General features: G+C 34.0%; 1 protein-coding gene across 1 annotated transcript; it reads left to right on the top strand.

Moving 5' to 3' along the window:
* Positions 1–225: 225 nt before the first annotated feature.
* Positions 226–20,700, top strand: LOC121979803 (probable serine/threonine-protein kinase PBL11). The gene is made up of 8 exons (XM_042531794.1): positions 226–520; positions 3,702–4,080; positions 6,240–6,312; positions 10,118–10,317; positions 18,313–18,493; positions 19,256–19,389; positions 19,458–19,557; positions 20,099–20,700. The coding sequence occupies exons 2-8, from the start codon at positions 3,709–3,711 to the stop codon at positions 20,698–20,700; spliced, it is 1,662 nt and encodes a 553-aa protein (XP_042387728.1). The 5' UTR covers positions 226–520; positions 3,702–3,708.
* The last annotated feature ends 622 nt before the right edge of the window (positions 20,701–21,322 follow it).

Below are 21,322 nucleotides of genomic sequence, written 5' to 3' on the forward strand. Positions count from 1 at the left end.
CCATCACAATTAATTACGATTGATCCGATTATAATTATGAACGATCCACTCCTAATCAGTTTTATTGGATCACGAGATTCAACCCGTCAGAATGAGACTTTTCTACCATGACCATGAGTTTTTTTTCTAGTGTGACTTTCACACTCGGTGATAGTGAACTCAGACCGTCCGTACACGGTCGTCCCCACAGTGTTGCTCGTCGGAATTATGCGACGAAATCTCGAGGTAATCAGAGAAATGAGACTTGCCTAGTGTGACTTTCCTAGTCTTAGACCGTGTCAATCTCTTCGCGAACCCTACACGTTGACATTGAGCACACTCGGTGATAGTGAACTCAGGCTGTCCGCATACGACCGTCGCCACGCTGTTCTCGTCCGAATATGCGACTTTTCTGCCTCTCTAACTCGATTTCTTTGTATAAAAGGAATGGGAGACAAGGGAGTAGTTAGGTTTTCTCGAATTTGCTTTTAGGGTTGCTCAGATCATCGAAGCCCAACGTACCGGCCGTCCCGATTAAGAGGTAATAATTTTGCTTTCTTTTTAAGACATACCATTTTTTTTTCTTCATCTGCTATTCCAATGTGTTTGGTGTTTGAAACAGAATTAGGTAGTTCTTTGATTCTTGTAATTTTTAACTCGCTATTCCTTACTCAGGCCTATTGAGGATATTTGATATTTTTCCTGAACTGCTGCAAGGTAAAAAATTTAAGTGTCTTCTAAGTTTGTTCCGTTTGAAATGTTTATTTATAGTTTTAATTAGTCTAGTTATTTGAATGTATTCCATTGTTTATAAAAATTTCTATCGTTCAGAGCTCTACAATAAAGTATTCGTTATAATATTCATCTATTTTTTGGGGTATTTGTTTAGTGAAAAGAGAGAAGAGGGAACGAAATTACAAGAACTAATTTATATAAAATGATAGGAAAATTGAAAAGGCATAAAAGATTATTTTGCCTTCCTTTTCAGTCATCTTCTTTCACAATTTCTTCCCCAGCCTTTTCTCTGCATTTGTGAATTGCTAGCCGATCTACAAATTCCTCTGGTGCTAAAAAAGCTCACTATGGAGTTGCATGAGGAGCATGCTCCTTCATTTGAGAAAATGTAGTCTAGTCCAAATGAAAGCAAGTGCACATCGTTCTGCAGAGCTATAACTGCTATGCGCAAAAACAGGAAAAAATTGGTTTGCTAGAGAAGGTTGTTTCGTGGCAGCTGCTGACACCATGAAGGGTGGTTGATGAGGGATGTTTGAGGAAGAATGGATATATAAATAGGTAAACTTATAAGTGGAGAAGAAGAGAGTTACTTTCTTCTCAGTTTTGAGAAGAAATAATCTTCTCAATTTGCTATCCTCTGTAACTTTATTTTTGAAAAAAGCAAGATTTACATCATATCTCTTCCCGATATTTTTTTCTTTTTCTTACTTCCTTTCCTAGCAAATAGGGGATTAGTTTTTTTTGTTACATTTCATAATTCCTGAATAATCTGAACTGATCCGTTAATTGTATAGAAATAGGTCCCTAACAACCCTAAGTTGGTTTGTAAGTATCTCAAACTCCCAACTCGTTTTATGTATATATATTCAATTCTATGATCTCTCAAGGCTTTAGTGAGTAAATTTGGTTACTGAGATAACAAACAAATGATAATCTCTTGCATTGCATATTTTTCCTAATAAAGCGACAATCATTCGTATATGTTTTGTCCTCATGAAATACTAGGCTGGAAGCAATGAGCATGGTAACCCAAATGCCACTATACAACTTTATTAGATAGTAAGAGCATTACTCTAACTCAGTCATCAACTCTTTGAGCCAAATAAGTTTACATGTGGCAAGAGCCATAGCCTTGTAGTCTCCCTCGACACTTGTTATGGCTACTAAAATATCAAATTGCCTCTTAGAAGAATACAATAAACGATAGGGAACTTTTTTCCTTAAGAGAACCTGTAAATAATCAAATAAATAGAGATAATGTGAACTACTAATTAAATAATCATTTGCATATCAAGCCATTTACTATTTAGTAATTATTAATAGAGTTAATGTGGATTAAAGAATCTCACCGGTGAGTTGTGGCTCACTTGATTGCCAAAAGAATCTCTTGTAGATAGAATCCAGCCTGGCCTTGATCCCAATCGGAATAAGATACATCAAGCATGGGTAGAAGATGAATATCAAGAGAACGCTATTAACCAAGGTGTGCTTGCCTCTTAAGGAAAGGCCTTTTGCCAAGGTTCAAACATCAAATTAACTTTATCAATTAGATCACCCAAATAAGCTCAACTAGGTCTGCATACCCTCAACCAAGGGGAGATGCTACAGAGGACAACTAAATAAGCTCAAGATAACTGAGCCACGACAGTCTTCGTTGCCCAAATACATCAAGGATGACTTCCCAAAGTTGATTCTTGGATCATTGAAAATAGTAAGTCGCAACCAAGATTCAGAGATTTAGGACCATAGTGGGGTTAGTCGAGAAATAGGGTATCATCAGAATATTGAAAGATTTGGAACCCTGAGTCCAGACATCCATGAGCCACCCCCTAAATAATGCTAGTCGTCCTGCTCTTCAATAGAATACAATGAAAAGCATTAATCAAGAGCACAAAAAGATACGGGGAAAGTGGATTACCCTCACGGATGCATCTCCTACACTGAAACCAAGAACCCATATAGTTATTAATTAGAATAGCTCCCTTCACTCTAGCAATGATGGCCAATCCATGAGGTCCACTTATGTCGGAAGCCTGAAGAAGAATTTGCTAAGTGATCGCAATTGATATTATTAAATGCCTTTTTGTACCCTAGCTTGATATCGTAGCATCTTCAAAATAAGACTGACACCAATTAATAACCTCTTAGGTGCATATGAAGCAATCCTTGTTACTTCTATTTTTTGAGAAAAAAAAACTCAACCTAACCCACTCATTAGCTTTTGGCATGAGCTTTTTGAGTCGAATAGTAAAGACCTTCAAAATAAGATTAACTAATAGGTGCTCTAATACTATCGGCTGATAGTCACTAGGTGAGCTAGCACCATTGAACTTGGGAATAAGATGGATATAGAATTTGAGATTACAAAAGTTCACCTTCCTATAATAGTCCATGAATAGCTTAAGCAACCAAGAATTTCTTGTTGAACCGCCTGGGTTCTTAAGCTTGCCCTAGCTCTTAGTTGCAGAAAGAATCACTCCCTTGCTAAAGGAGGCAATCAGAGAGTGGAAGAACCTGTTAGAATCATCAGCAAAAAGTGAAAATTTCAAAGATATTGGAAAGCCACAAAAAGTGAAGAATCCAAAGTTAATGTAACGACAGGAAAAAGTCATCCTGATTTCCTATCCACCATAGTGCAAGGAAGGAATGAGGTAAGTTTGGCGTCTTCCATTGGCCACCATATGTTCACCCTTACTCCTTATACCCCAAATAGAAAATATATATTTTTTCAAGATAGGTGAATTCGTCTGTTTTAATTTTATTGGATAATGAAGTTAATTATTAGGATGTGTGAATAATTTAATTTAACATGATAATGATAATTCATTTTTTAGTGTATAGATGTAACTTTATAATTTTTGTCACATAGATTTTTTATTTTCAAAATTGTATCTCTGTCATGGATATATAAAAAACCCAACTATTCAACATTTTCAATATTTTAGATTTACTACAATAACAAGGTTATGTTTCCAAATTTGATTTAGGTTTGCAATGGCGACTGTTGGGGATTTGGTCGACATAATCCACGTGATAGATAAGATTATTGATGCTATTGAAACTTCGCAAAAGTGTAAGGATGTTTGCTTGGAGTTTAAAGAATACTTGTGGTATATTTCTAAGAACTTGGAGCAGCTCCAAGGCAAGCCACTCAGTGACATAACTGTGGTGACATTGAAAAGGCTGAAAGATGTTCTGGAGAAGGCTTACCAAGTCATTGACTCCTTGCAGAATTACAATTTTGTTTACCTTATGCTCAATGGTACACGCATTCTGAAACAAATCAAAGAAGCAGATAGTAGGATACAACAATATATGACCCTTTTTCCAATAGTGCAATTGAACGAAACATTTAGATTATTCTCGGTATGATTGCTACTCATAATTAGTATGTCAACATTAGATGCATATTAGTTTCGTAAGCGTACCTGATCACATTAACATACTTTGGTAATTCAATCAATATTCTATAGTTCTAAGAAATATGATACTAGTCTGATTCTACTTGTTTTAGTTTTATTTTTCATTGTGAAATTAATTAGTTTGCATAATGTGTTTTTATTCTTGTCTTGGGCTATTGTGTACTTTCGTAAATGTGTACTTTTGAATCCTACTTTGCTTATGATTGGTAAAAATATGGCTGACAAGTCATATTTCTAAATATATGAGTCATGTCATCTCTAAACAGAAAATAATTCACACTGCAAATGAAACACCATATGATTTTAAGTGTTGATCAATATCAGTTTGAATGGTCAAAACATAATTGTTTGGTCAGCAACCAATACCGATATTGTGTCGACATGAGTGAATGTTATTGTTCCACTTATGCCAATAATCTCAACCTATCTCATCGACTGGGATATGAAGATTCTCATCCTAAGATTATCCTTTAATTTCATTCGTTGATTATAAGAAAGTTAAACATTATAAAAAGTGAAGAAGGGGAATGGAAGTACCAATTTTTGGACAAGTTTAGGCATCATTTAATTTGAGTCTCATACAAGTTTGGGGTTGATCTCACAAGAATGCTACAAGAACTAACCTGCTCATCAAATGTTTAACAAATCTCATTTAAGTTGATCTCAATATGCTCATAAGTATGGCAAATGCCACGGTATCACAATACCAAAACTAACAATATCATTCAGGTTAGAGCTCCAAACTCTTACATGGAACAATCCTTTAAAGCTTTAGTTTTAAATACCCATACCACCATTTTGGGTTCTGAATTGGACTTTATTTGATGGGATGTGAAGCCACCGATTAGGAATGATTTTGGGTTTTGAATTGGACTTTATATTTTGATGGGATGCCAAGCTTTAAGAGAAGGAAATTATGACACCCTTTTTTAATCCCACATAATGAGATAAAAGCAAATCGTATCACTCAGTCTGCTCGACTCACCTAGATGTTTGGTTTGCCCATCTTTTTTATCTCTAATTTACATTTACCAATAAATAGGAAGTATCAAATGCCACAGTATCAAGCATTTTGACTCTTAAACTATGGGATGAATGGAATGAAATATGTCATTCTTAAACTATGGGATGAATGGAATGAAATATGTCATTCTTTGGAATGATCATCCCACATCAAATTATTCATTCAAACATTGGAATGGATTATTATAGCAAATAAACCATTCCAATTGTATTCCCTTCTTCCTACTAAACATTACCTAAGGGATTTAGCTTTTTATGAGGATACAGAAAAGTAGGTTGGACATCACTAGAGAAAGATACTGATAACAGAAAAGGAGAATGGAGTGGAGATATAATCGGTCTCCTTGTTGTGCGCCATGTGCCTTTCTACCAACTATTTTTGTTTAATAAAACTTGTTGGTCTGTTATTAATGGGTAGAACTCTATGCATGATATTCCTTCCCGTCCACATTTGACATTTATCATGATATCAAGGATATGTTCTCATATGACTACATCAGATGTTTTAAGAATGTTAGTATTATGTGTTATAGGCATACCTAGAGGATGACAATAACTGTGGCATACCAAATCATCAGCCCTTCAATTAGGTCTGATGGTGAAACAATGGAATCCTGGTTTTGATTATTAGTTAAATTGAGTGACTCGCCCGGAAATAGGGGATAGAGAAAGTTCACATCAAGGAGGGTAGAAATCATTGCCTCCAACTTTCTTTATTATTAAATATCACTATCATGTAATTCTTAGCTGGCTCAAGCAGGGGAACCTTCATTTTGTCCTCATCTCTTATCTTCCTCATTTTCATCTTCTTTCCTTTCACTCACATGCAACCACTCAAACAAGTCTCAGAAAAATAACAAAACACATTCATTGAAGATGAAATCTTGCATTTTTGTAGGTTGCCCTTTTTCAAGAGTTGTCTTTTAAAAATCCCATTTCTTAATGCTTGTTGATGGACAATTTGTTTTTTAAAATTTCATCTATGATCAATTTACAAATTTATTTGGTTTATTTAATGAAGCTATAAGTCAAAAGCTACAGCATGGTTCCTTCTCTCATATGGTTGTACTGATTTCTCAGGTAAAAACAAATATCATCTTGCGAGAACCACATGAATTTGCCCCCAATATAACAGATGCAGCATCAACTTCAGGTGAACAAAAAGTCATTTGTTAAAAAGAACTTTATTTTCTCTCTAGATATGTATCGATGACTTGGTTGAAATTAAGTTTTTTCTTTCAAAAAATTCTAATCTAAGTTGGTTGGCTGAATTCCTTATCAATGGCATTGAATAACAAGAGTGATTTATTTTTATAGAAAATGCTCCTCCCTAGAATTCATCAACTATTCTATTAGTCTTCCCTCCATGCTGAATCTGTTTTAAGGCCAAATTAGGCCAGCTTAACCCTTCAACTTCACAAGAGCAATGGTGCTCATTTGATAAGTTCACATATCTAAGAGGCCAAGACCAAAATTAAATAATCCTCATGTATATTAAATACTCATATTAATTTTAATACACTTACAACTTATAAGTTATATGTATTAATTAATACTTTAGAAAATCAAACTGCACAATTATTTCTTATATATTAAATTCAGCTACTAATTAAAATATATAATTAATTCTTAGATAATTATTTGATATATTAGTAAATTTTATATAGTTAATTGTATATTAAAATTTATTATATTATATATTAATATAATTCATAATAATATAAGCTTTATATTAGTGTTAGGATTATATTAGTCTAACTTATTCTCCTTGGTCTCTCCTCACTTTTGACCCAAATGTGGGCGCAAGGATGTGAAGTTACAACTGCAATGCCAATAATCATCAACAATCTTGGCGAATCGTGATGCCGGTGAGGCTCAAGATCTCCTCAAATGAGAAGATTTCATATTACTTGGTTCTCCAAGCCTATCAGAATGCTCACTTGGAATGAAAAAAATCACCCGTGCCAAGTGACACATCATGAAATTTCAATACATGCACTAGGTTAGATCTATTTAGGTGAATATAGTAAGGTACCTGATGAATAAACATTAATTGGGTAACAAAAAGATAACGTGTTGATTGGGTGACTCTTTAGTGAGCATATTATAAATTTTTTTTTCATGTTTTCATAAAGCAAAGTGTACCCCATGAGTTTGATCCCCTTGATTGTTCTTTATTGTTATTCTCCTCTTGTATTAGCTTGTGATGCCGGGTAATCGTTTGTATTTCTTGGATCAATTTGTATGGTAATTTATTTTTGTGTTAACTTTTGGATCAAATTTTGTCACTTCTAGTCGATCCACAATGGTCATAATGCATGTTTGTCTTGAATGACACATTCAAATTCTTGTTAAACCTTTTTTCCCACAAAAGCAAAGCATAGCTTTTGGACCACGAATATTACAATTGAAATATCAATCTGAACTTGTTAATCTTTTATACTATTGTACTTTTTTCTTAGTTTTGGTTCTATACATGTTGGGGATGAGGGTGTTATAGAGTGATATAGTGTGCACTTTTAATTTGTGATATTGATGGGGAATAGTTGTTGTAAACAACGATTGAAATATCATTTCATGCCGCTCGACATGAACTGTTTTTATCGTTCCGTCGGGGAAACGAAACTGGTATGTCACGTGCGTGTGTCTCCGAACGCAGTATTGCCGGAGTCGTTACGGGGCGCCTGAAGCATCGCGGGTGCCGGAGGCGTATCTCGCAGAGCCTAAAGCATTACGGGACACTTCTGATGCCGCGGAGGCGTTGTCGGAGGCGTCTGCGTGGCGTCGGAGGCGTCCGCTTAGCGTCGGAGGCGTCGCGGGTGCGCGCACGTTGAGGGTGCACATGCGTCAGGGTTACTGTGCAAAATTAATATGGTTATTTAAATAAATTAAATAATTTTCACTTAAGTGTGGTATTTTAAAGAGGTTTTTATAAATCTTAATTAAATTATCCCAATAAAATATAAAAATTATATTTAATTTTTTTTAAAAAAATAATAAATTTTATTAAATAATAATAAATTTTATTAAATAATAATAAATTTTATTAAAAAATATTCTGAAATTGTTTTTAATGTTTTAAATTTAATTTAAAAATTCTAAATTTTTTTTAAAAAATTCTAATTTTTTTTTAAAAAAATTATAAAATTTTTTGAAATTTTTTTATAAAAATTCTAATAAATCAAATTTATATTCTGATATTTATTTTTATTTATTTTGTATTTTTTTACTATTTTAATGTTTAATTGATATTCTAATTTTTTTTACTAATTTAAATATATATTATTTAAATAAATAAATAAATAAATAAATAGTTAATTTATATAATTATTATATACAAAATAGTATTTTGTATTAATTTATATAATTATGATTATTTAATTTGGATATTGGAGAATTATAAAGGTTACCTAAGTAAAATATTACAAAAATCAATGTTTCCATCTGATTCTCGCCACTCGTTTTAGTATTAGTAAGGTAATATATTAAAAAAAAAAGGGCAGCCTGGTACATGAAGCTCCCGCCATGCGGGGTCTCGGGGAAGGATTCATTGTACGCAGCCTTACCCTGCTTTTTGTAAGAGGCTGTTTCCAGGATTCGAACACGTGACCTTTTTGGTCACATGGCAACAACTTTACCATTGCACCAAGGCTCCCCTTCTTAGTAAAGTAATATATTATGATGTAAAAAAAAAAGGGGCAGCCCGGTGCACAAAGCTCCCGCCATGCGGGGTCCCGGGGAAGGATCCATTATACGTAGCCTTACCCTGATTTTTTTTGCAAGAGGTAAAATATTATGATGTATCAATTTTAATTCGAGTTATTGATAGCTCAATTTTCCTTAAAGAAAATTATATTTAATTATTTTTTCTAACAATATTAAGTTGTTTAATAATAGAGAACTTATATAAAATCAATATACAACTTATTTTTAAATTATATACAATAAATATATTTATCTAATAATTACTATATGTAAATAAAAAAAATACCGAAACTGTATCGTTCCGGTCTGAGACCGAAATCTTGGCACGGTCGAGATTTTGAATCTTGGTTGTAAATACTCGTTTTGAATATACATACACTCACTTGCATGTGGAAAAGGGGAAAAAACGTGGAAATTGAAATACTTCTCGCTTCCATAACTTTTCATATAATTATAATCAAGAATCTTAGTTATCTATCCCTGCCGTGTATTTCTCTATTTTTTGCCTAGTTACTTCCACTTTAATTTGACTGTTTAGTAATGTTGTCCACTTGTTTGGTTGGTTTCATCTTCCAAATGCAGAGGGATGTGAAGGGATTAAAGAAGGATAAAAATTGAGGGAATGAGAGATATTATTCTTTCTTTCTTAGGAGGGAGAGGTCCCTAGTTATGAGGGTTGGTCCATCATTTTTTATTATTCAAATTTAAATTTTAATATATAATATCATAGATTTAAATAGCTTAAAAAGCACATGTCTGACCAATTGATGGGCTTGCTTTATCCGCTGGGTAGCTTAATTAAATTAATTGGTTGATTGGCTTGGATGCTCCTTTTTTCTTTCTGAGAAGAAATGAAGGCAATCAAATATTTGATTAAGGTTTCATAGTCAACTCCATCCTCCATTGCAAATTAAGCTACAATTTCTGCTGGAGAGTAGCTAAAATAGTAGGCCATGTAAATATTGATGTTAGTAAATAAACTAAGATATAGCAATGCTAATGAATAGAAAATAAACAATATACAAGAATTATGTTTTGATCTGTCAATATATAAAATTAAGGTAAATTATTTGTACACCTCTTTGCTTTACTAGTATTCCATGTGTATCATCTATATATATATATAGAGAGAGAGAGAGAGAGAGAAAATAGATCTCTATTTTAGTCCATCAAATGATTTAAGGAGTGCACATACAGTCTAAATTAAACAGTGAAGATTAACTTAACCTACAATTTCTTTTGCCCTTGTGCAGGATGCTCGAAGGCACAGGGAGTGGGTCTCCGTGTCTTTAAATTCAAGGAACTGAGGAGTGCCACAGATAATTTTAAGCATGATCACTTCATTGGAAAAGGACTATTTGGTTCTGTGTACAAGGGGTCGGTCAAAGATAATAGTGGGCCTGGCACATTGGATGTTGCTATTAAGAGAGCTCATATGCATTCTTCCAAAGAGGTGATTTCTCAAAAAAAAAAAAAAAAAAAAAGAAAAGAAAAAGGAAATCTATGTTTCTAGGAATGATACTATTCTTCAATTAAATCAAAAAATAAACCATATGGTTAACATTATGGAAGAAGAGAGTTGATTTGTGATATGAGGAAATTAAAATGAAAAAAAACTCTTTATACATATACATATGAGATGATATGATTATCCATTATAAGAGTATGGGAAATTGTTCAAAAATATAATAATGAAATAAAAGATAAATTTTTGGCTAGTCTACTAAAATATATATATATATATTTTAAATCGAGGCCCAATGGGCTTGACTCAATTCTAGTTGGGTTCAAGCTTGTGCTTAGGGTAGAATTTGACCGATAAGAGCATTTATATCAGTTACCGTATCCAAAGATTTTACTCTAAATTTTGAATAGGGTAGCTAAAAAACCTTTGCACCAGCTACCCTATCCATTCCTTAAATTTTGCATTTATGAATAACTTTTCTCTAAATTTAGGGAATTGATTTCATTCCCTAAACATTGTAGAGGAGAGAGAAAAAATAGAGAAGTTGATATATGGTGTAATGAAAAATGGATATTCAAATTTAATAAATATCATAAATTATACATTTTAGATAAGGAAGCAGGTGTGAATATTCTAAGGGTCTAGCTTAACACTACCTGAATTAGGCCATGTTCGGATAAGCCTACATAACCTCTCACAGACTAGGCTCAACATGACCTCTCATAGGTCATGCCTAGCCCAAGCACAACGAGTTTACATTTCTAAGATACCTAATTGGTTTTAAATTTCCAAAACAGGAGGAACATAGAGAAAAATTTAGAATTAATTAGAAAACACCAAGTCATTTGAGAATAATTATATTGATATAGGTGACAATTTCAAAAACCAAAGTAAAATTGACTCGATTTGTACCTCAAATGTTCAAATGAACTAAAACAAAAGGTGTAAAAGCATGTGTACGAATACTGCTAAGGAAATAAGACCTAGTATGTTTACTTAATGGACATTATTCACATTTAAAACCTTAAAGAGTAGATAGAGGAGGAACCATTTGCTTCAAGTTTTAGAAAGAGAGATGACGAAGATGACTATGAATTTGGAGGGGGGAGGAGCAGCTGAGAGAGCCAAAGACGATTAAAAGCACGTTGAATTGGTACAAACCACAAAACTCATGCCTGAGACTAATTACCTTAAGTGTCCTCTAATTGTGAATAGTGATTGAAGTACCATTGATGGTAATGGAACAATTCAACAACAACAACAACCAAGCCTTTTCCCACTAGGTGGGGTCGGCTATATGAATCCTTTTACGCCATTGAGCTCTATCTCCTATTATATCATCATCTATATTTAAATAAATTTTATCTTGTTTTATTGTTGCTAACCAAGTCTTTTTTGGTTTTCCTCTTCCTCGTTTGATATACATGTTTATCATAGTTTCACATCGCCTAACTGGAGCATTTATTGGTCGTCTAAGTACATGTCCGTACCATCTTAAACGTGTTTCTCAGAGTTTTTCCTCAATAAATGCAACTCCGACTTTCTCTCTAATGCTCTCATTTCGTATTTTGTCCATCTTCGTATGTCCACACATCCACCTTAACATCCTCATCTCTGCAACTCTCATCTTTTGCTCATATGCTCGAGTCATAGCCCAACATTCAGCTCCATATAATATAACAGGTCTAACTGCGGTTTTATAGAACTTACCTTTAAGTTTAAGAGGTACATTACGGTCACATAAAACACTCGACGCTCCCCTCCATTTCACCCATCCTGCTTGTATTCTATGTAAGACATTTCTCTCAATCCCTCCATCATTTTGCAAAAATGATCCTAAATATTTAAATCTTTCGGTTGCAGGCAACTCGTCCTCTCCTATCTTAACAATTGTCTCATTACTTCTAATATTGCTAAACTTAAATTTCATATATTCTGTCTTTAATCTATTAAGCTTAAAACCTTTCCCTTCTAGTGTTTCCCTCCAAGATTCTAGCTTAGCATTTACTCCTTCACGTGTCTCATCTACCAAAATAATATTATTTGCAAACAACATGCACCATGGTACTGTGTCTTGAATGTGCGCAGTGAGTTTGTCCATAATTAGTGTAAAAAGATAGGAACTTAGAGCTGATCCTTGATGTAGCCCTATCTTGAAGTCTTTACTCTGGTCGTTACATCCTCATACATATCCTTAATTAGTTCAATATATGTTACGCTAACACCTCTCTTTTCTAAAATTCTCCATATAATTTCTCTTGGGATTATATCATAAGTTTTTTCTAAGTCAATGAATACCATGTGTAGATCTTGTTTTTGCTCTCGATATTTTTCAATTAATTGTCTAAGAAGATGTATAGCTTTTATTGTCGACCTTCCAGGCATGAACCCAAATTGATTTTCTGTCATTGTGGTCTCCTTCCTTAACTTTTTTCTATTACTTTTTCCCAAAGTTTCATAGTATGACTCATTAGTTTAATACCCCTATAGTTTGTACAATTTTGTACGTCTCCCTTATTCTTATATAAGAGAACTAGAGTACTTATCCTCCATTGATCAGACATTTTTTTCATATTCAATATTATGTTAAATAATTTTGTAAGTCATTCAATACCTTGCTTCCCTAAGCACTTCCATACCTCTATCGAAATATCATCTGGTCCAACGACTTTTCCATTGTGCATCTCATTTAAAGTTTGTTTTACTTCTGAAGTTTGAATTCTACGATAAAAATTAAAGTTTCTATGCTCATTTGACCCAATTAAATTACCTAAGTTAAGTTGGTCACTTAAACCTTCATTAAAAAGTTGATGAAAATACCTCTTCCACCGCTCTTTTATTTCCCCATCGTTTACTAATATCCTATTACATTCATCTTTAATACATTTTATTTGGCTAAGATCTCTTGTTTTTCTTTCTCTCACTTTAGTTATTCTATAAATGTCTCTTTCCCCTTCTTTTGTATCCAATTTTTGATATAACCGTTCAAAATTTTCATTTTTTGCTTCACTCACTACTTTCTTAGCTTCTTTATTGGCTATTGTATATTTTTTTAAGTTTTCCTCGTTCTTACAAATATATAATTCCTTATAAGCTATTCGTTTTTCCTTCACTTTCTCTTGTACTTTCTCATTCCACCATCAAGATTCTTTACTTAGTGGTGCATGCCCCTTTGACTCACCGAGTACACTCTTAGTTATTATTTTCAACTTTGATACCATCTTATCCCATGTTGTATTAGAGTCATCGGATATTTCACCTAATGCTTGTACTTCTACCTTCTCCTTAAATATATGTTGTTTCCCATCCTTTAACTTCCACCACTTAATTCTAGGAATTGTATATATTTTCTTTCTATTGATACTATGTTTGAGGCGTATATCCAACACTACTACCCTATGTTGGGTAGTTAAGCTTTCTCCAGGGATGACTTTGCAATCTTTACAAATCTTTCTATCCTTCTTCCTAACCATAAGAAAGTCAATTTACGATTTATTATTCCCACTTTTGAATGTGACTAAGTGTTCTTCTCTTTTCTTAAAAAACGTATTAGCTAGTATAAGGTCATATGTTATCGCAAAATCTAATATGGTTTTCCCTTTCTCATTCCTCGTTCCAACCCCATAACTCTCATGTACTCTCTCATATTCCTCATTTCCACTCCGACATGCCCATTTAGATCACCTCTTATTAAAATCATTTCATTTGGTGGAATATTTTGTAATATTTCATCTAAGTCCTATCAAAACCTTAATTTGGTAGCTTCATCTAATCCTACTTGTGGTGCATATACACTAATTATGTTCATAGTTTCTTTCGCGACTATTATCTTAAGGGCTATAATTCTATCCCCTTTTCTAACTACTCCTACAACTTCATCCTTTAACAAACTATCTACAATAATACCCACTCCATTTCTTGCTTTACTCTTTCCAGTGTACCATAACTTAAAACCCGAGTTCTCTATCATCTTTGCCTTCTCACCTGTCCATTTTGTCTCTTGTATACACAAAATACTAACTTTTCTCCTAATCATCATATCTACTACCTCCATTGATTTACCAGTGAGAGTTCCTATATTCCATGTTCCAAATCTTAGATTATTAGTTTTCCTCTCATATTTGTTCTTATCTAACTATGGTGTGAGAACTCTTGTCTATTTAACACTACACCCAAGTTCTCATGGAGATGTAGTGATCCTTGCCGAGACGAAACTCTTACATATTTATCACTACACCCGAGTTCTGGAGATGTAGCGGTCCTTGCCGAGACGTTACAGTTGGACCTTGCAACGCGTTCCTTCCGGGGAACAACCTAGCATTAGCACAATAATTTAATGGATTCATTCATTGAATATTTGCTATAGTTTGACGCTGGCTGGTAACCTAATGCAACCCTCCTCCTTTATCCGGGCTTGGGACCGGCCATGACCGGTCATCATGGGCGGAGTTATGGAACAATTCAATGATTTTATAAATCTAACAATCGACAATAGGGTATGGAAATCAAGAATACAAAACATATAAAGCAAATGTTACATGCAGACATGGAATCATCTCAAATGTCTTTACTAATGATTGAAATCCATTGGCTAACATTGCTAGCATGTGCTGACCGTGTGAGAGTAGAGAACGAGGAGATATACAATTACATATATTCAAAAGTACTTGAGACGAGAAGCTAAGGGAATGACTGCTGCTATAAGACACAGACGGTAGAGATATTTGAAGGGTCGGGAAGACTAGTTGAGGGGTGAATAGATGGTTCATCCAAATTTCAGAAAACTCATAACTCAGTTAAAAGTATCAATACAAGAATGTAAATAGTACAAATAATTTGTAGCAGAAAAATAAAATAAAAACTTGCAACAATTAAATTGCAACTATAAACCTTGTAAATTAAATTACAATGTCATATTGTAATTTAAATTGCAAGAGGGAAATTGCAATTTAGTTGCAATGAGAAAATTCTAATTTAATTGCAACAAGAAAAATAAATTTATTGCAATGAGAAAATTTTAATTAACTGTAAAAAAAAACTAAGATAAAAAGTGAAACAATGCTAATAAGACCTTTTGCTGCGAAAGATCCCTCCTACTCCATCCTCCTATTCCATGACACGTCATTTGTGTGTGACACTTTTCTGATGGAAATCCTCACTAGCTGTTTACAATCTCGTGATTACAAGTCAAGGATAGCAATCTCTAAATAAAAAATTTGACGCTCTCTCTCTTTATAATGATGTACAAGTGGTATGCAAAAGGGAAAAACAAAAATAACTCAGTGCGACCCTAAAGAAAATATAAATGGTGTAGGAAAGAAGAGAGGGTGGAAAGCTAAAGTTGAAAATACAAAAAGGAGCTCATAGGAAATGTGTGTTCTGAGCAAGGACCCTCAAAGGGGCTATTTATTAATGGTTTCTAGTAGTTACAATTTGCAGTCAAATTCATCCATGACTTATTGCAAGATCTAAAATTTGAATTCAATTCAATCGGTCTCTGGTCAACTAAAGGATTTCTTAGTTGATCGAAGCACTATCAGATCAATTAATGGATAATTATTATGCAATTATCACAATTATCATTATCTATTGAGTATGGTTGATTAACTGTGCTTGACTGACCAAACCAAGTTGTTTGTTCTACCAATGGTGAATAATAATCATTGGAAATTATTTTTTTGGGCTTTTTAGGTAAACTTTGACCTAAGGACGGATTTATACCTTACAATGCATTCTACCTAAATTTTAAGTAGTTTAGGCATCCTTTCAAAGTTCAACACACTTTTCAGCTGCTCTATCTAGCTGATCCATCTGCTCGACCAATCAATCTGTACAATTAACCAACTTGTCAAACACACCACTCAAACATGTTTGTTAACATTTAAAAATTCATTATGGACTAACAATACCTTTGTGCGCTATTGAGGTGAGCAGTTATAATGAAGCACTAAAAGTAGCTAAGAAGTAAAGGAGCCTGGAACAACAATAGTGGAACTAGGTTGGGCAATGGGAAAGGGATAACCAAAAGGGGCCTTGACATGGTCAAATAATCCACTAAAGCAAACCCCTTGATCTCACAGTTGATCTCCTCAGGAATTTGATATTTTCAAAATTGCCAACCTAGATGGATAGACCTAATGACTTGGGTTGGGTAAGAAGCTGCTAAGGGGCCTTCAGCTAGACAAGGTTGAAGCTGACTGACGCAAGGATTAGTGCTTGAGAACAAGAACAGATGGATGCCAAGCCACTGTGACTGGACATTGTTGGTAAAGACATTGTCCCTAGATGCTTGTAGACTCTTAGCGAAGATGTTGTGAAGAGGACAATGATTCCTAGACTATCACAAGAAGACATCATAGAGAGTTGAATCCGATGATCATTCTTTTTGGATGGAGATGAGGTGGAGACGATGAACCTTCCACTCCTTCATCAGAAACACGATGGGATTTGGATAGAGCAGAAGGATACAAGGTCACACGATCAGTAAGCAGAAGGTTGCTTCGACTAGTGAAGGAGGCAACAAAAGATGATATTATGGGGTATTCATCCATAGTAATCGACAACAACATAGAAGTAGGGAGGTCAAGCCACTCACGAGCTATTCGGGTCTCGGCTCGAAAAAAAGTTCGTTCGATTAAGTTAACGAGCCGAGCTCGAGCCTGATTTCGAGCTCGAAACATTATCGAGCCGAGCTTGAGCTTAACAGTATTTAATTCGTGAGCTCGTGAACATGTTTAGAGGCCGGCGAACGTGTTAGTTAAGAGGCTCGCAAACATGTTCATTAAGAGGCTCTTTTATATATATATATAAATAGTAAATATAATAATATATTATTAATTATTATTGCTAATTATCTTAAGCGAGTTCATTTAATTTTTAAATGAGTTTTTTTTCGAGCCGAGCTTGAGCTTAGGGATAACGAACCAAGCCTGAGCTCAAGCCTCTTATTGTTCTGCTCAGCTTGGTGCGTTTAGGATGATTAATGTTGTTATAGGTACGTTAATGGAAGAGGTAACGATAAACTTGCACGTGCTTCTCTCTATCACGTCACAAGAGAAATAGTAAGCAAACAAAGTACATGAAAAAGATATGAGCAATTCCGAGAGACAAAGATGAGCTCAAGGATACATATGGCTCTAATATCATGTTATTGGGAGGAATTATCCTCATCTCCCTAGCTATTCCCTTTTACCTATATATATTATTGAATAATAAGAATTATTACAAATACATCCTTACATCTTTATCTATTTACAACTTAGTTTATAACATCATAATAGTTGATATGGACATGTTAAAAGGTGATCAATAAAGATTTATAGTTAGGAACCTTGAATCAATAATTGAAGGTGCAAGAAAAAGAGGAGATCAAAGAAAATTTGAGTTAGCACAATCAGAAAAAAAAAAAAAAAAAAAAAAAAAAAAAAAAAAAAAAGGCAGCCCGGTGCATGAAGCTCCCGCCATGCGGGGTCTCGGGGAAGGATCTATTGTACGCAAATTTACCTTGCTTTTTGCAAAAGGCTGTTTCCAGGATTCGAATCCGTGACCTTTTTGGTCACATGATAACAACTTTTCTGTTGCGCCAAGGCTCCCCTTCAGTTAACACGATCAGAAGTGATTTAAAAAATCCAATATTACTAATTATATAACCTAATGATATAATCTTGTATAGGATCCAACGGAGTGATAAAATATATGTACATATTAAGTAATTGGGACTGATGTGGCTGAGGATGATCAGACTTCTTATGTAGTTTCATCAAAAAATAATTGCAACAATTTGCTTAGCCACTTTTTCTTCTTTTCCACTATAGAATCTGTAGACGGAGAAATGTACATAATGAGAGTATATAAGGTCACAAGTGGGTGCAAGTAGTATAAGTTTATCTGTTCAAAAGTTTGATTAAGTTTTAAAAAGTTCATGTGAAATGTTTAGTTGTTATTAATTGGTGGTTTATCGATTTTTTTTTTTTTTTCTCACAGGCTGAAGCTGAGGTAAAATATTTAGAACGGATTTCACATCCCAATGTAATAAAGTTGTTGGGCTATTGCAATAAAATAGATAAAAGAATGTGGATAGGATTTCGCAGGAAGGAAGCAAACATCTATTTATCAGTTTTTGAATACATGGCTAATGCGAGCTTGTCTGACCATCTATTTTCAGGTTAGTACTGGTCACTGGTCACTGTAGTGTTTCTTCATTACACACTGACTGATGGGTGAGATAAGAAGAATTAAATTGACTAGACAATGGTTAGGCAGCGGTTTGTTTAATCAGACAGTTTAAACTTATAAGAATGCTGATTTGCCAGTCTTGGTTCCATTTTGATTGATGATTCATGTTCTCAACTATTGAGCATGCCCTGTCGTGTGTTTTTTAGCCAAATATCAATTGCCTGTTCACAGTTCAAGCAGAGTCAAAATTCTATCATATCACCAATCTTTTTTTTGTTTGTTTTTTAATATAGCCCAAGCATAAGACAGGGCTTCCCTTTGTATATCTCATGAAATGTCTGCCCACTTGCAAGCAATTGTGCTTTCAGTGCCTACTGATTCTCTTTGTAATGGATCTTTTGATGTTACTACTTACAAAATCTGACTGACATAGAGGTAGATAATATTCTGTCAAGGCTTTCCTACTGAAGAAAGGTCCAAGCATATGGTTGATGCTAATTATATGCAAATATTTGTGCTTAGTTTGGTTTGTGAACATTTTCTATTTTTAGATTCTGATTTTCAGAAAATAAAATAAAATCATTAAAAATAAAAACTTTAACATGGATCACATCATTCTCCTTTAATAAATTCAAATATGTCAAAAGGTAATTCTAAATATTGTTTTATATACCTTTTTAATTCTCAAAATCAGATTATTAGTTCTATTTCAATCCATACCAGTTTCATTGATGCTACTATTTGTTGATAGGTAAACAAGCTTTTGAGCTTTCATGGGCCCAAAGGATAAAGATAGCGAATGGTTTTGCTGGAGCTCTCGCTTTTTTACACAAATTACAGATTATTCATCGGGATGTGAAGAGTGCTAACATCTTGCTTGACTCGGTATATACACTGGCAGCCTTATCTCTTAAGAAATGAGATGTGAAACTAATCTATGCCTTAATTTTTAGAACTTTAATTCAAAGCTTGCAACATTTGGATCGGCAACGGACTTCAATTCTCACACTGAAATAGGTGTTATATATGGCACCTTCGGATATATTGGAAAAAGTTGTCATTCACAATCGTTAAGAAAGGATTTTTTTAGAAGCTAAGGGTTAATAACCTTTTTAGAAATTAGATGGATTCCATTTTATACATACACGAGGAAGGTTATCGAAAAAGAAGAAAATATATTTTTTTCTTTTTGCAATTAGGAGCCATGGAAATGGAAATCTCGTGCATGATTTTCTAAGAGAGAAAGAAGTGAGAATCCTCTTTTCAACTGGCTCTCACTCTAGTCAATATTTTTCTTTCTACTATTTTGAAAGTTGCTGCTTACGCTTTATTTCTCATCGAATGAATGACGTCTAGTTGTCAATTAAGAAAAAAAAAACATATCTGAAATGTTTTCATGGCATAGGTCTCTTTGCAGATTTCACTACAAAAGTCAACGCAGGTTAAGCTTGATAGTTGCATATTATCCTGTGCTAAGATCAATGTTCATCTACTCATAGACAACTAAACTTCTAACAAATGATTCAGCTTTTTCAATGTTGGACTACTTGATGTATTATTTATTTAGTCTTTTCTTTTTCTTTTCTATTTTCAGGCGAGCTAAGTGAAAAGATTGATGTGCATGGATTTGGAGCCACATTGCTGGAAATTCTCTCGGGTCAGCATGTAGCCTACTTGGACTTAAATTTGCAACGGTTGATGCCCCAAGAGTTTCAAAGCCCTGTAGATTCAAGCACAAAAATATATAGAGACAGCTACTTGCAAAAATTTATCATTTCCTCTACCTCTGGTTTGAAGAATCTTAATAACCTGATGGACCCAAGGCTCGACGGGAAGTATCCATTGGAAGCTGCTCACCTTGCAGTTCAGCTTGCGCTAAATTGTGTTGCTGGCGATCCTAATAAACGTCCATCGATGGAAGAAGTCATTAAGGACCTTGAACATATTCAAACCATCAAGATGCCTTCGACTACCTCAACTCCTAGTCGAATCATTTTTGATCCTTTTGATGCAGATGTAGAGTTGTCATTCTCAGTTCCTAGATCGATGATGATGTCTGAGCCAACATCGTATGATGCAGACGTAGAATTACCATTCTCACGTTCTAAGTCCATAGTGTATGAATCAGCACCTTTCGATGCAGAAACAGAATTATCATTCTCCAAATTCAAGACATCACATTCTCCTATCTATTGAAGTATGATTTGCACCAAAAAAAAAACAAAACAAAACAAAAAAAAAAAATTAAAACTAGACTGATATATATATGCAGTAATTTAGTTTTTTTATGAGACTTGTTGGAGCATCAATATGAACTGCAATTAGATTGTCAGTTGTACCTTTTAGTAAGCTTGTGTACATGCTATTCTAGATCATCAATTGTATTCATTTGTAGTTATTTGCATATTTCTCAGTTCTTTACTGATGAACTGCTTGTTAAGATCCAACTATTCAAGATCATCAGTGTTGTAGATTAATTGCACTTCCAAGTTTCTGTTTTCAGATTTGATTTAGGTCTGCAATGGTGACTATTGGAGATGTGAAACACACAATCCGTGACTATTGGGGATGTGAAACACAATCCTCCTGATAAACAAGATTGTTAGTTCCATTGAAATATGATTGCTTGGAACTTAAACACACCTGATGACCATTAGCCTATATTTCTAATCCGTGACTATAATTATGATTGCTTCTTATATCTGTTAGTTTTTACTTTTTTTTTTGTTTGTCATATTTGATTTCTACTATAAATAATTATATCATTCAGCAGTGCTGTTGGTAAACAAATAAGATCCGGAATTCAAATTCATATAGA

The sequence above is a fragment of the Zingiber officinale genome, chromosome 5A (assembly GCF_018446385.1).
Source record: "Zingiber officinale cultivar Zhangliang chromosome 5A, Zo_v1.1, whole genome shotgun sequence".
Lineage (NCBI taxonomy): Eukaryota > Viridiplantae > Streptophyta > Magnoliopsida > Zingiberales > Zingiberaceae > Zingiber > Zingiber officinale.

Bases quoted from the DNA above. Each gene is read 5' to 3' on its own strand.
- LOC121979803 (XM_042531794.1), top strand. From the start codon at position 3,709: ATGGCGACTGTTGGGGATTTGGTCGACATAATCCACGTGATAGATAAG. The intron at 10,318-18,312 runs GTGATTTCTCAA...TTTTTCTCACAG, and splicing joins ATATGCATTCTTCCAAAGAG to GCTGAAGCTGAGGTAAAATA. The intron at 18,494-19,255 runs GTTAGTACTGGT...ATTTGTTGATAG, and splicing joins GTCTGACCATCTATTTTCAG to GTAAACAAGCTTTTGAGCTT.